Genomic DNA, 16,107 nt, shown 5'->3' on the forward strand with positions numbered 1-16,107 from the left:
CCAGAGTTTTATGGAATTGCATTATGTATTTGTAGGATTTTTTAATAATTATAAATTCCCTGCAAAACAAGATTTTTTAATTAAATTGTATGTAATGAGTAAAAAAGTGGTGCTAGGAAATGTTGTATGGCATGTGAGTACTCAAAATTCATACTCAAAGTACCAACTTTATCCTAGTATCCACTTTGGGGTGTAGATAATTGTTTTTTCCTCCCCAAAAATACTTTTACTAGAAAAGTGAGGAAAAAGAGAAGAAAAATCAAAATTAAATAACTAGGGACAACCCAGAAACATGTTTTGAATTGACTAAATGTCACCATCAGTCAAGAGAAGTGACTAAACTATTTGAAGTCGAGTTCAGAGCCAAGTCAGGGCCCACAAATGGAGGACGAAGTGGTTGTTATAGATTGTGAGCTGCCTACCACTTAGAGGGCCAAGTTAACCAACAAATTTGAGGGACGAGTTCACTCTTTATTGAAGGTCAAATTCCTTGGTTATATGGTTGAGTCATGTGGCATGATCAAGAGGGAGTTCACTCCCCCACACTCCACTTAACTCCTATACTTGGCCCACGAGTCACAAAGGAGATCAACACTGAACCTTTTGGACATCTATGCTGGTACATTTGGCTGTTCCTCCTACTGCCTACACACAACCACATCTATACACTGCTACAGTTGGAGCTGGCACGGATTTTCAAGGGCATGTGGCATGGCTAATATGCAACCACCTCTTGGAGCTTGTTCTTGCTTGCCACACACAACCCACTAGTGGTGCTACACTGCCACTTAGCAACCTATGTGCATGTTAGGTCCCTATAATACTAGTGATTACCCCATTATTATTGTAGTTGTATCCCTTATTAATATTGTTGTGCCCCTATTGTCCCCATATTGTTATTACTGTGCCCCATAGAATCCCTCTATTGTTATTTTTGTGCCTTTATATTATTATTGTTAGGTCGACTGGGTTATATTGTGACTCCTTAAGCTCCTATATATAGAAATGAGGTTTTGTCATTTGAATCATCAAAGAATCATTCATTTGTGTAATGTAAAGGAGGTTGCCCCCTCGAAGAGGCTGGATTCTAAGGCGTTGATTTATCTTTTCTATCTTTTTGTGAACTAGTTCATAACATTTGGTATCAGAGCTTTGGATTCTAGGGTTTCGCTGCTCCAAATAGGTCATCGTGGCATTTTCGCTATAACTTTTTTTTTGCGACGTTTCAAAAGCGAAAAAAACTCATTTGAGACGAAATCGCACTGAATCTTAGATCCGAATTTCAGAGCTTTTCGCGCTATATTTGCGAAGATATGATCTGAGGAAGTTGGTCTTCTTGCAGAGTCCTGAATTACATTCCAAACAGGTGACCTGGGGAATATCGTCATAACTTTCTCTCTGAACATCGGATTGAGATTTCGTAAGAAGGTACAAAAAGAGGACGGACTGTAGTTTCTTGTATATATTTTTCAGAGCCAAAGGTCGAAACAGGGACACATGGCACGTTGTACAAGTTCGCTCTACTGAACTAGTCTATAATCAAGTCACTGTGGGAGATTTGGCATAACTCTTCCTTGGAGAATCCAATTTCGATTAGACTGACGGCATTGGAAAGAGGACACAGACGTCTACTGCAGGTCGCAATTTCAGAACTGGATGATCCGAAATTACAGAGATACATCAGATGCAATATCGAGCTCCTACAAAGTGAAAAAATGTGTGTAGAATTTTTTAAATTTTTGCTTAAGTTTGGTTTGAAAAATTATTTTGAAGGAATTCAAAGGGCATAGTAGAGCATTATTATCGGTAACTGATGCCCCGAGGAAAGAAAATGCAAACACCTAGTAAGCAACCTGAAAGCTCTAGCATGACTTATGAAGAAGAGGAAGAAATGTAACATGATATATCAAAATTACGAGACCAAGTGCAACAAATGTCACTCGCACAAAAAGTAACAGAATGTAAGTTGGATGGTTTAAAGAAAGATGTAGAAGCTAAGATGGACGATTTGAAAATAGATTTGAAGACAAATTTGACAAATTTTATACATGAAATACTTATTAATAGTGAAAGGGTAGTAAAGGAAACTCATGATGCGAACAAAAGAAATGTTAATCATGATTTCATAGACTCTAATGTTGGATCGAAGACTCACCATATTCCAAAAATCGATATGAGGAAGTTTGATGGCAAGGATCCGGCAACATGGATATTACAGATGGAGCAATTTTTAGATCTCAATAACGTGCAAAACACACAAAAGGTACGTATTGCAATTTTATATTTGGAACCAAATCAGTTTGTATGGTATCAATGGCTTTGCTCTCGTAAACAAATTATCACTTGGGCAATTTTTACGGAAGAAGGCTTTGCTCTCGTAAACAAATTATCACTTGGGCAATTTTTACGGAAGAATTGACAACACATTATGAGGATACAAAAAACAATACTTTTTTTAGCCAATTGATAAGTCTCAAACAAAATGGTTCAATAATGGAGCACATTGAGGAGTTCCAAAAATTGAACATAAGGGTAAAAAATATTCCAGAGGAGCATAGGATTGATGTGTTCATAGGGACTTTAAAGGATAATATCCAACATGATGTTCGCCTTTGGGAACCTGATTCATTAGAGAAGGCATTCAGGTTAGCAAGAAAAATGGAAAGCAAAATTATGGCAACCAGGAAGCATACCACTCACAACTATAAAGATGGAAGTGTTGTTGCCCCTAGTTTTCCACAACCTATAAGGTTGACACCACAACAATTGGAAGAAAAAAGAGAAAAAGGGCTTTGTTACAGTTGTGATAGCAAATACACTAAAGGTCATAAGTGTGCTGAGAAGAAATTATTCTACATAGATTGTGAAGAGGAAGAAGAAAAGGAGCAAGAAAGGTCAAAAGAAGAGGATATACTCCAGGAACAAAGCCTAGATAAAGAAGAAATGAATCCGACCATATCTTGTAATGCATTGGCTGGAATTACCACTCCTCAAACCATCAAGATAGAAGGACAAATCAAGAAGAAAAAGGTAATAGTGTTGATTGATTCAGGAAGTACCCACAATTTTATTCATTGTAAGATAGCAAAAGAATTGATTTGCTTCCTATATTCAGCACCAGAGTGTCAAGTGATGGTTGCAAATGGAGGAACGATAAATTTTTCTGGAAAGTGCCATAATATCAAACTATCCATGGGAGAATATGTATTGACTAGCCCAATGCTTTCCATTCCAATGGGAGGTGCTGATGTTGTACTAGGAGTCCAATGGCTACAATCCTTGGGTACAATAGCTTTTAATTTTCAAGAACTTTTCATGAAATTTTCTGCGGAAGAAAAGGAAGTTGAATTAAGGGGTATTGCAGGGAGACCGGGAAAGATAATAAGCTCTAACGGTATGACAAAGCTTTTAAAAAAGGAACAAAGAGGTGTAATTGCACAATTATGTTCGCTAGATGTTTCCACATCGAAATCATCTATTTTTCCAGATCTCCAAAAAGTCTTGGACAATCATTCCAAGGTATTTGAGACTCCCAAAGGTCTCCCACCTATTCGTGATCATGATCATGCTATTCATCTGATTCCAGGAAGTGTTCCTCCAAACATCATGCCGTACAGATATCCCTATGCCCAAAAGAGTGAAATTGAACGTATGGTTGCAGAAATGTTAGAGGCTGGTATAATTCAACCTAGTCAAAGTTCTTTCTTTGCTCCAGTAGTATTGGTGCACAAGAAGGATGGATCATGGCGCATGTGTCCGAATTATAGGGAGCTCAACAAGCTCACTATTAAAGATAAGTTTTCCATTCCTGTCATTGATGAATTACTGGATGAATTGCATGGATCAATTTACTTCACCAAGTTGGATCTTCGTTCAGGATATCATCAAATCAGAATGAAGACTGAAGACATTTCGAAAACAACATTTAGAACTCATGAGGGTCATTATGAATTTTTGGTCATGCCTTTTGGCCTTACCAATGCACCTTCTACATTTCAAGGTTTGATGAATTCCATTTTCAAACACTTCCTTAGAAAATTTGTGTTAGTATTTTTTGATGATATACTAATCTACAACAAGTCTTGGAAGGATCATGTTGAACATGTTGACAGGGTGCTACAACTATTGGAGGAGAAACAATTATATGCAAAAAGATCCAAATGTTTCTTTGGAGTACAAGAGGTGGAATATTTGGGTCATATTGTATCTCATGAAGGAGTTAAGGTAGACCCTAGCAAAATTAAAGCCATTAAGGAATGGAAAATCCCCACATCCATAAAGCATCTGCGAGGATTTTTCGGGTTGACAGGGTATTATCGCAAGTTTGTTAAGAATTATGGGAGAATAGCAGCACCTCTAACAACATTATTGAAGAAAGATGCATTTTCATTGACTTTAGAAGCAACAAAGGCCTTCGAACATCTTAAAGAGGCAATGTGCCAAGCACCGGTCTTAGCTACACCGGACTTCACAAAAACCTTTATTGTGGAATGTGATGCTTCAAGAAATGGAATTGGTGCTGTTTTAATGCAAGATGAAAGACCCATTGCTTTTGAAAGTCGTCCAATCAAGGGAAAGTTTTACACAAAGCTATTTATGAGAAGGAAATGTTGGCAATACTACATGCACTTAAGAAATGGTGACCCTACCTAATGGGAAGACACTTCAAGGTAAAAACGGATCATGATAGCCTTAAATACTTTTTAGAACAAAGATTATCCTCTGAAGAGCAACAAAAGTGGGTCACAAAGATGTTGGGTTATGACTTTGAAATCATCTACAAAAAAGAGAAGCAAAATGTGGTGGCAAATGCACTCTCAAGAAAGGATGAGGATGTGGAAGCATTGTTGTGCGCCATTTCTATTATCCAACAAAATTGGATAAACGAAGCAAGGGAGGAATGGAAGAATGATGAAGAAGTGTGGACACTTATTCGAAAGTTACAACAAGATTCCAGTACATCTGATACATTTAACTGGCAAAATGATTTGTTATGGTACAAAGATCGCTTATACCTCTGTAAGAATTCCCAACTCAAACAAAAGATTCTTATGGAATTGCACACTTCTCCCTTAGGAGGGCACTCAAGATTTTTAAAAACTTACCACAGGGTTAAGAAGGAATTTTTTTGGGATGGCCTTAAATCAGATATTCAAAAGTTTGTGGCGGAATGTTTGGTTTACCAACAAAATAAAGTTGAAACAATTAAGACCCTGGGTCTATTACAACCTTTATCCATTTCAAGCCAACGTTGGGAGGAGGTTTCAATGGATTTTATCACAGGTTTACCCAAGTCTGAGGGAAAGAGTGTCATCATGGTGGTAGTTGACAGACTTACCAAGTATGCACACTTTTGTGCATTATCACATCCATTTAAAGCCAATACAGTTTCTACTGCATTTATGGAAACAATTCAAAAGCTACATGGAAACCCAAAGATTATTGTAAGTGACAGAGATTCCATTTTCACTGGAAATTTTTGGACAGAATTATTTTCTTGTCTCGGTACTCAGTTAGCTTATAGCTCATCTTATCATCCTCAATCTGATGGGCAAACTGAGATAGTAAACAAATGTTTGGAAGGATATCTTCATTGCTTTGTATTTGATAAACAGACTTAATGGGTCAAATGGTTGCCTCTCGCTGAATGGTGGTATAACACTTCCTTCCATACAGCAACAAAAATGACCCCATTTATGGCACTTTATGGATATTAGCCACCATCCATCACATCATATTTAAGAGAAAATTCTAAGGTTCAAGCAGTGGAACATCACATCGAGCATCAACAACAAGTCCTCCAACTCTTAAAGGATAACCTCGTGTTGGCGCAGAATAGAATGAAACAACAGGTAGATCAACATCGCAACGAAAGAAGTTTTGATGTAGGTGATTGGGTATTCCTATGACTACAACCATATAAACAAATGTCCCTCAAGCAAACTAAGAAAGATAATAAATTATCACCAAAGTATTATGGTGCGTATAAGGTGTTGCAAAAAATTAGTACTATGGCATACAAATTTGAGCTTCCTGCAACTTCTCGAGTGCACCCAGTTTTCCATGTTTCATGTTTAAAGAAGGTTATAGGCGACAAGCTCCCAGTTCAAACAATATTGCCAGAACTTGACGAGGAAGGAAAAATTATATTGGAACTGGAAGCAGTCACAGAAACAAGAACTCGACAGCTACGAAATCGATCAATTTTGGAGTATATCATCAAGTGGAAGAACTTATCCACTGGAGATTCCACATGGGAGGATGAGAATTTTATATAGAAGCATCCAAAACTACTCAAGCGTTGAGGACAACACTTTTTTGAAGGAGAGGGGCATGTTAGGTCCCTATAATACTAGTGATTATTCCATTACTATTGTAGTTGTATCTCTTATTAATATTGTTGTGCCCCTATTGTCCCCATATTGTTATTACTGTGCCCCATAGAATCCCTCTATTGTTATTCTTGTGCCTTTATATTATTATTGTTAGGTCGGTTGGGTTATATTGTGACTCCTTAGACTCCTATATATAGAAAGGAGGTTTTGTCTTTTGAATCATCAAAGAATCATTCATTTGTGTAATGTAAAGGAGGTTTCCCCCTTGAAGAGGCTGAATTCTAAGGCATTGATCTATCTCTTTTATCTTTTTGTGAGCTGGTTCATAACATTTGGTATCAGAGCTTTGGATTCTAGGGTTTCGTTGCTCCAAATAGGACATCGTGGCATTTTCGCTATAACTTTTTTTCTGCAACGTTTCAAAAGCGAAAAAAAAACCCATTTGAGACGAAATCGCGTTGAATCTCGAATCCGAATTTTAGAGCTTTTCGCGCTATATTTGCGGAGATATGATCTGAGGAAGTTGGTCTTTTTGCAGAGTCCTGAATTACATTCCAAACAGATGACCTAGGGAATATCGTCATAACTTTCTCTTTGAACATCGGATTGAGATTTCGTAAGAAGGTACGGAAAGAGGACGGACTATAGTTTCTTGTATATATTTTTCAGAGCCAAAGGTCGAAACAGGGACACGTGGCACGTCGTACAAGTTCGCTCTACTGAACTAGTCTATAATCAGGTCACTGTGGGAGATTTGGCATAACTCTTCCTTGGAAAATCCAATTTGGATCAGACTGACGACATTGGAAAGAGGACACAGAGGACTACTGCAGGTCCCAATTTCAGCACTGGATGATCCAAAATTACAGAGATACATCAGAGGCAATATCGAGCTCCTATAAAGTGAAAAAATGTGTGTAGAATTTTTTAAATTTTTGCTTAAGCTTGGTTTGAAAAATTATTTTGAAGGAATTCAAAGGGCATAATAGAGCATTATTATCGGTAACTGATGCCCCGAGGAAAGAAAATGCAAACACCTAGTAAGCAACCTAAAAGCTCTAGCATGATTTATGAAGAAGAGGAAGAAATGCAACATGATATATCAAAATTACGAGACCAAGTGCAACAAATGTCACTCGCACAAAAAGTAACAGAATCTAAGATGAATGGTTTAAAGAAAGATGTAGAAGCTAAGATGGACGATTTGAAGATAGATTTGAAGACAGATTTGACAAATTTTCTACAAGAAATACTTACTAATGGTGAAAGGGTAGTAAAGGAAACTCATGATGCGAACAAAAGAAATGTTAATCATGATTTCATAGACTCTAATGCTGGATCAAAGACTCACCATATTCCAAAAATCGATATGAGGAAGTTGGATGGCAAGGATCCGACAACATGGATATTATAGATGGAGCAATTTTTCGATCTCAATAATGTGCAAAACACACAAAAGGTACGTATTGCAACTTTATATTTGGAACCAAATCAGTTTGTATGGTATCAATGGCTTTGCTCTCGTAAACAAATTATCACTTGGGCAATTTTTACGGAAGAATTGACAACACATTATGAGGATACAAAAAACAACACTCTTTTTAGCCAATTGATAAGTCTCAAACAAAAGGGTTCAATAATGGAGCACATTGAGGAGTTCCAAAAATTGAACATAAGGGTAAAAAATATTCCAGAGGAGCATAGGATTGATGTGTTCATAGGGACTTTAAAGGATAATATCCAACATGATGTTCGCCTTTGGGAACCTGATTCATTAGAGAAGGCATTCGGGTTAGCAAGAAAAATGGAAAGCAAAATTATGGCAACCAGGAAGCATACCACTCACAACTATAAAGATGGAAGTGTTGTTGCCCCTAGTCTTCCACAACCTATAAGGTTGACACCACAACAATTGGAAGAAAAAAGAGAATTTTGCCTGGCATTTTTGGGCTTAAAAAATCTTAACATTGTTTGGTTGTTTTAAGTTCATTTTGGGGATTTTTAACACATTTTGCTTGCTGATTTTTAGCAGGCCTGCACTTTTACAAGGGAAGATGCTGGTGAAATTCGACCAAGATTGAAGATCTAAAGCACCTAAAGAAGATCTACCTTGAACCCTCTGCAAAAGAACATCAAATTTCATCATTGTAACTTCACGAAGAGCCATTATAATCCCTTTGTTTATAAGGGATTCCATTTGTAACTCCATCCATCATTCTCCATCCCTTTATTCACAAGGGAATTCTTCTTCTCTTGATTTTGTTCTTTTTATTCACGAGGGATCTCATCAAGCATTGTAATCATCTTGGGAGTTAGGGGAGTCCCTTAAGCATTCCTCGCTTACCAATGGGGATCTTTGTGTGTGGTATTTCTTTTCATAGTTTGCTTAGATTCCATTTTTTTTGCAGAGAGTAATAAACCTCTTTCAAGTCTTTGACATGTTCATGCAAGTTGCAAGCCTAGCTTGATCCTCTTGCATAATTAGAGAAGGCTTGTTGTTTGAACTTAGACTAAATTGGGAAAATCTCCTCTATATATTATTATTCTAAGATTGGGGGAAACCAGTAAACGTTCGAATCGTGAAGTAGGGCTTTGGGATTGTTCCCTTAGTGTTGGACCTCCTTGTGAACATACTGACTTGTGGGCTCTTGAGGGTACTCACTAAAGCCTAAGCTTCCCCCTGTAGGATCCCCTTGTAGCTTTCCTTAACCCAATGAAGATAGGGTTGGAAGAAGGCCAAACTTTAGTTATATTTGATTTATTGCAATCACACTTTTCATGTTGTGTACTCACACACTAAATTAACCTAAGTCCAAGTGAAATCTAATCTAACTACAATCAACCAAGAGACACTTTAAAGCATTTCTATTATAGTATTTGGTACTTGGTCACTTTCAATTGCCACATTCAAACATATTTTCTGTTGGGCATTTACATTTCCAAGTACTTTACTTTTCAAGAAATTATCTTTTGCTTCAAGCATTTACTTTTGCAAGTGCTTGGTGAATTTACATTTCAAGCATTTACTTTTGAGCTTTTACTTTCCAAGTACTTCTTTCAAGCAATTGCCATTTACTTTTGTTGAAGAATGTAACTAGTGTTGGTCTTCATAATTGTATTTGTCAAAATAAATTTTATTATTAAAGAAAATGACTTATTAAAGCATGGGTTTCATGCTTGGGTCACTGTTTTCTAGGTCAAAGCCTCCATTCAAGGCTCCTAGGTTTTGTTTGAGTCACTAGAGTCATTGTCACCTTTATTCCCTTCTTGGGCCTTTGTATCATGTAAAAAGAATTATTTTTGAGTCAAAAAAGGTCATTTGTCACCTCCAGATTAAGTAGGTCCTGTCCTCATGAAGTCAGCCTCAATTAGGGCATTTCAACCCAGCAGAAAGGCTATATATAGAGAGGCAACTCGGCCTATTTGGAGCACTCACTCGACAAGTTCGATCTACACGAAGAAGTAGAAAAAGAGAGCGAAGTTGCTGGAGAAGGAAAGAAGAAGTTGGGAAGACCTAAATCAAGTTCTTGGGCTATCTATCTCTCATACGTGTGAAGCTTCTGGGCTATTGCTGGGGTCAAAATTCTGAATCTATTACATGTTCAAAATTTTGTAATTGGGGGCCAAAATTCCAGATTGTAGTAGCAATTGGGAAGCTGACACTTGGAGACTTTGGCAGGGGTCATCTACAATCTACAAAGAGGAAGGGTTGACTTGGTGATTGGAGGAGGTCTTTGTCTAGGTATAAATGGTCTTGGATTGTCTTATCTTGATTTGAATCTACTAGTGGAAGAGTTGGATTGGATTTTCCCCTTGGAGGGGTTTCTCCCTGGCTGAGTGCCTACATCTTGTGTCTCTTGTTCTTGTGGTCTTCATATACATTTAATTTGGTAATTGCTTGATGAAAGATAAACTAATAAAAAAAGGTAAAAGAAGCCAACATAATTCGCAAGTTTGATCAAGAAAGAGGAATCAAACCCTAATTCCTATAAGCATTGATCTCTCATCATGATATCAGAGCTAAGGTGGAAGAAGGTTGGAGATCACTTTGTTGGCTATCATTTAAAGGGAAAAGCAATCTTGGAAGGTAAGGTTACTCCCTCAATGGCAAGTTATTTGAAGATGGGCCTCAGTATCATGAAAATTACAGGAAGCTGGATTGGAAGGATCATCTACAATCTATCTACGAAATATTAGAATAATGCTATTTTAGTGTTTAATGCTCATTTATGTAGATAAGATCGTCTGTGATCTTATTAGCAGTTTCTTATTAGAAACTTGCTGTTTCTGTAAATACATTTGTATTATTTATTGAGCTTCATTGCTCATTGTAAATCAATTCAATTCATTCATTGATTATGGTATCAGAGCTTGGGTATTTTTTTCGAAATAATTTTTCATTGTTTGAAAAATTTCATGCTTCATTTCGAAATTGCTCTCTAGGAGTTTGCTTTTTTTTTTTTTACTAGGCATCACAATTTTTGAGCCGCAATTTTTTTTGGGCCAGATCCCGTTCGTTGCTTCCTCTCTTGTTCCGCAGGTTTTCGCACGCCAAGTTCTTGAATTTCTATCCCTGTCTCGATCAACTGTAGGACGGAGATTTGCTGACGGCGGCCTCGGCTTTGCCTCATCTCCACACATTAATTCTCGGACACCCGGAGCTGCCACAGGAAAAGCTCACGGACGAGGGAGGGTCTCTGTTGTTGCTTGTCTGGTTGATTGATTTAACAAAAATGTCAAGCGTTTCCGCAAAACAACCAACGTATTCCATGGGGCCATTGCCCTAGTCGTTTTTCAGTGATCATTCTTCTGGTAGTCATGGCGACAATTCGGTTTGTTTCATGTCCCCTGGTCGCAGTGGCGGGTTGAATTTGAATGAGATTCAGTATTCTTCTTCGTCGCCGACTTCTTCAGATTACATGAATTCTTCGCCTTCAAGATTCGCAGCAAGTCGCGGGTTCGAAGACGACAGAAGTGCTTTGAGCTTTCCAGATTTTCTAGACATGAGCTGTGGCTATGAGAGCAATGGAGATGCCGCGGCTTTTGTGCAGAAAGATGCACGGGGCGAGATGCCAGGCATTCGTCTTAATAACGCATTTGTGGGCTCTAGTTCGCCTCGGCTGGAGGATGTGTTTTGTGCCCTGCAGAAGTATTTGCCTTCTAATAATGAAGATGAAGAGTCATTGCCTGCTGTGGATGCTTATTCCTGCGACGAATTCAGAATGTATGAATTTAAGGTCCGGCGCTGTATGAGAGGACGGAGCCATGACTGGACTGAGTGCCCCTTCGCTCACCCCGGTGAGAAGGCAAGAAGACGCGATCCTCGATGCTTTCATTATTCTGGAACTGCTTGCCTGGACTTCAGAAAAGGAACCTGCCGCCGCGGGGATGCTTGCGAGTTTGCTCACGGCGTTTTCGAGTGCTGGCTTCATCCTGCTCGATATCGGACCCAACCTTGTAAAGATGGACGAAGCTGTAAGCGCAGGGTCTGTTTCTTTGCTCATACTCCGCAGCAACTCCGCCTGTTGCCAGGTCTTTCATCTCCCAGCAACAATTCAAGAAGCAGTACGGCGTTGCATGTTACTTCTGCTCTGAAAAACTATTCCCTATCTCATCAGGGAGGGTCTCATCAGAAAGCGAATGTTGTAGAACATTCCGAGTAGAAGGAATCTGCCTTTTACGCCTTTATGGCTAAGAGGTCCTCAGAGCATGCCCCGTCTTCTGCCTGGTACATTGACTCTGGTGCATCACGTCATTTCTCTCACAGGCGTGACTGGTTTACTGACTTCTCATCTTTCAGTGATTCTGTGGTATTCGGCGGAGGTGAGGAGTACACAATGGTTGGCAGAGGTACAGTTCAGATCCAGTGTGATGGGTGCACACTCATCTTCCTGAATGTGTACTATGTTCCTGGTATGGAACTTAATCTGCTATCTGTTAGCTAGATTATGAGGAACTCTCCTCAGCTCGATGTGGTGTTCAGTGCGCACAAGTGCTCCATTATTGACAGGGAAACTCGTCTTACGGTTGTTGTTGGCCTAGAGGATCATGGCCTATACAAGCTTCTTGACACTGGTGATTCTCCAGAAGTGGCTCTAGCAGCTCGTGTTTCTCCCATCAACACTCTGTGGCATTAGAGATATGGGCATCTAAACATTCAGTATCTCTCTCAGCTATCTCGGGAGGGACTTGTGTCAGGGTTACCTGATATTTAGACTCAGCATTTGGGAGTGTGTGGCGCCTGTCAAGCTGGCAAGCAACATCGGTCTTCATTCAAGGATGGAGAATCTTGACGCGCATCTAAGGTACTCCAGTTAATTCATGCTAATATTTGTGGTCCTATGAATACATCTTCAGTTACTGGTTGCAAATATTTTTTACTTATTGTAGATTACTTCAGTAGAAAGATGTGGGTGTATTTTCTAAAACATAAATCTGATGTATTTAGTATCTTTCAGAAGTTTAAGTCCTTAGTTGAAAAAGAGTATGGCTATAATATCATAACTCTTAGGACAGATAACGGGGGAGAATTTTGTTCTTCTGCGTTCTCCAACTTTTGTGATACCCATGGCATCAAACGCCAGTTAACTACACCCTACACTCCTCAGTAGAACAGTGTTGTCGAACGTCGCAACCATACAGTTATTGAAATGGCTCGTTCCATGTTACAACACAGGAGTGTTCCGAACAAATTTTGGGCTGAAGCAGTGTTTACTGCTGTCTATCTTCTTAACCGATCACCTACTTAGGCTGTTAAGGGGAAGACTCTAGAAGAGGTTTGGTTTGGTCGTAAGCCTAAGATCAGTCACCTCAAAGTGTTTGGCTCAGTTGAATATGTTTGGATTCCAGCTGCTAAGTGCTCTAAGTTGGATTCCAAAAGCCAGAAACTCATGATGACAGGGTACAGTGATCACCACAAGGCCTATACGTTGATAGATATAGACACTGATCGTTTTATCTTCAGTCAGGACGTAGTATTTGATGAAGACAGAGGGTTCTTTTAGTCCCCTCCTTCTGAGCAGTGTTCTGAGGATCAACCTCATAGTGTTCTTCTTCCGTTAGGTCCACCTGATGGGAGGGATAATGCAGCATCAGTATTTGATGATGCACTACCTGAGTTCCCTCCGGAAAATAATCCTCCTCTCACTACTGTTGTTCTTGAGCCTCCTCCACCTACTCCAGATATTGGTTCTTCTACTCTTCGGCCTAAATGGTGGGCTAAAACTATTGGTGATCTTTGGGATAATGAGCTCCTTGAAGGTAGAACTACCAGAAATAAGAGCAAACAACAACCTACAGTAAATTTTGTTCTTATGGCTAACCTACACAGTGTTTCTGAGCCTCAAACCTATTCAGAGGCTAAGGGTACACCTGCGTGGGAACAGACTATGGAAGCTGAATTCCAGAGTCTTCAAAAGAATCACACTGGACCCTTTCTGATCTTCCTGCAGGGAAGAAGCCCATTAGTTGCAAACAATGTTTTAAGACTCCGACTCCGACTCCGACTCGGCCGAGGATCGACTCCGACTCCGACTCCGAAACGGTAATGACTCGGCCGTTGTAAAAAATACATTAAATATTTATTTTTTTTTATAAAAAAACATAATTTTAAAGATTTTAAACATAATTTTAAAGATTTTCATTCATGTTTCCAAACACAGCATTATAATATAGATGGAAGACAACATATGATCAAAGTAGGCTCATGAACCAATCCATTATATCAAAATGGTACCCAATGGCAATACATAGTCAACTGTCATACATGATCGAAGACTCAAAACAAAAAACACATAACCAAGGAGGCTAGAAATGGCCTCTACAACAAAAGTAAACTGTGACGGTGACCAGACTCCAGTACTAGTACTACAGTACTACTGGGCCACTGGTTAGTAGCTACTGTCAAAGGAGCCAAGATCACGTCGATCAATCTCTGGATCATCATCATCATAGTCAGATAGGGGGCCCCATGGCTCCTCATCATCATCATCCCCAACTGCAACTGTAGAAGTGGTACCACTAGCAGGCTCTACAACTACAGCAGATGCAAGCTGAGATAGAGTAGATATGCGGCTGCGCTTTTGTCGTGGCTGAGTAGAGGAAGCACCTACAACTGGAGTCCTTGCTGGTTGTGAGACTGAGGCTGGTGGATTGGGATCTGCATTCAACTGAATAGGCTGAAGTTGAACAGCATGTTCAAGTTCAACTGATGTCTCCAGATCTAAATCTAAATCAAGATCCTCATCAGGATCAAACTCTGCTGGACAACTCTCCACTACCCAATCTGATGTTGGATTAATGTCTTCCAACACAATGGGATCTGAATCAGGTCTTTTGTTCAGCAAATGGTTTCGTCTGAGTCGAAGGTTGTACTGGACAAAAACTAGATCATTTAACCATTTTTGATCCAAACGGTTTCTCTTCTTTGTGTGAATCCTCTCAAAGGCAGCCCAATTGCGCTCACACCCAAATGCACTGCAAGTTTGACTCAAAATACGAATTGCAAACCTTTGCAATTCAGGACAATGGCCACCAAAGGCCTCCCACCATTGTGCTGCAAAAAACATAGGAGTGTAATGAGTTAGCGCAACAAAATTACAAATTATATCTAACTTTCAAATTATAAACGATTTAACAAACTTTAAAAAAAAAGTAAAACTATTAAGAATTTGAAAATTGAAATTTTTGTTTACCTGGCTCATCTGCTTCTCTTGCAATCTTTGCTAGGTTCTTCCCAAAGGTACCTGCTGCATTGCTGAAGATATTGGCCTGTCGGTGTATCTCCCGCTGATTAGACTCCAATGGGATCATGCGTTCAATGCAATCAACCAGTCCATCTCTGACCCCCCCCCTCAAAGCTCCTGACTCCTTAGCTTTATAATGATACCATGGGTTCAAAAAATACCCAGCTGCATGTATAGGGCGATGGAGTTGATTGTTCCATCTTTCATCAATGATTGCCCAAATGGGCCCATACTTTGCCACTCTATCCTTGTATACCGTCTTTATTTGCTCCTTTGCTTGATCCATAGCCTCATAAATGAAGCCCATAGCCAACCTTTCCCCATCCACCAACCTCAACACCTTAACTAGTGGCTCAGCAAGCTTCACAATCTCTGCTGCCTTTCTCCAAAAAGTTTCTTCATGGACTTTCCTTTTCAATTCTTTGCCCTCTGGTTTGTTAGACCAATTGCTTTGATTCCATTCATCACTGGAAAACATCTTTTGCAAGTTTCTATGTTGGGAAAGCATAGATTGCAATGTCAAAAAATGTGTAGCAAATCTAGTGATGGCAGGCCTAATAATATCCTTGCCCCCATTGTGTTTCCTCATGAGGCTCAAAACCAATGTATGATTGTAGATAAATTTTGTTATGCTTTTGGCATGATCTATAGTGTTTTTGACCCAATATAATTTTCCAATATCCTCAAGCATGAGGTCTATGCAATGTGCAGCGCATGGGGTCCAAAATATGGTCTTGTGTTTTTCCTCTAACAGTTTACTAGCAAGAACATAGTTAGAGGCATTATCTGTGATGATTTGAACAACATTAGCCACCCCCACCTCCTCAACAACCTCATCCAATAGCTGAAACAACAAGTGGCCATCTTTTATCTTATTAGATGCATCAACTGATTTTAAAAACATGGTTCCCTGTGGGCAGAAGACAAGAAAGTTTATGATGGTACGGTTTCTTTGATCAGTCCATCCATCTGACATGATGGTACACCCTGTTCTTGCCCATGAGTCCCTGAACTCTTGCAAATACTCA

At 39.3% G+C, this 16,107-nt stretch overlaps 2 protein-coding genes across 4 annotated transcripts in view; both read left to right on the top strand.

Moving 5' to 3' along the window:
- LOC149257221 (double-stranded RNA-binding protein 8-like) overlaps positions 1-16,107 on the top strand; it is a 67,600-nt gene that overhangs the window by 39,074 nt on the left and 12,419 nt on the right. The window lies entirely within an intron of this gene.
- Positions 11,120-12,280, top strand: LOC149257222 (zinc finger CCCH domain-containing protein 23-like). The gene is made up of 2 exons (XM_089433854.1): positions 11,120-11,994; positions 12,103-12,280. The coding sequence occupies exons 1-2, from the start codon at positions 11,177-11,179 to the stop codon at positions 12,278-12,280; spliced, it is 996 nt and encodes a 331-aa protein (XP_089289980.1). The 5' UTR covers positions 11,120-11,176.

The sequence above is a fragment of the Pinus tabuliformis genome, chromosome 6 (genome assembly GCF_031772625.1).
Source record: "Pinus tabuliformis cultivar Carrire ecotype Pingquan chromosome 6, CPIR1, whole genome shotgun sequence".
NCBI lineage: Eukaryota > Viridiplantae > Streptophyta > Pinopsida > Pinales > Pinaceae > Pinus > Pinus tabuliformis.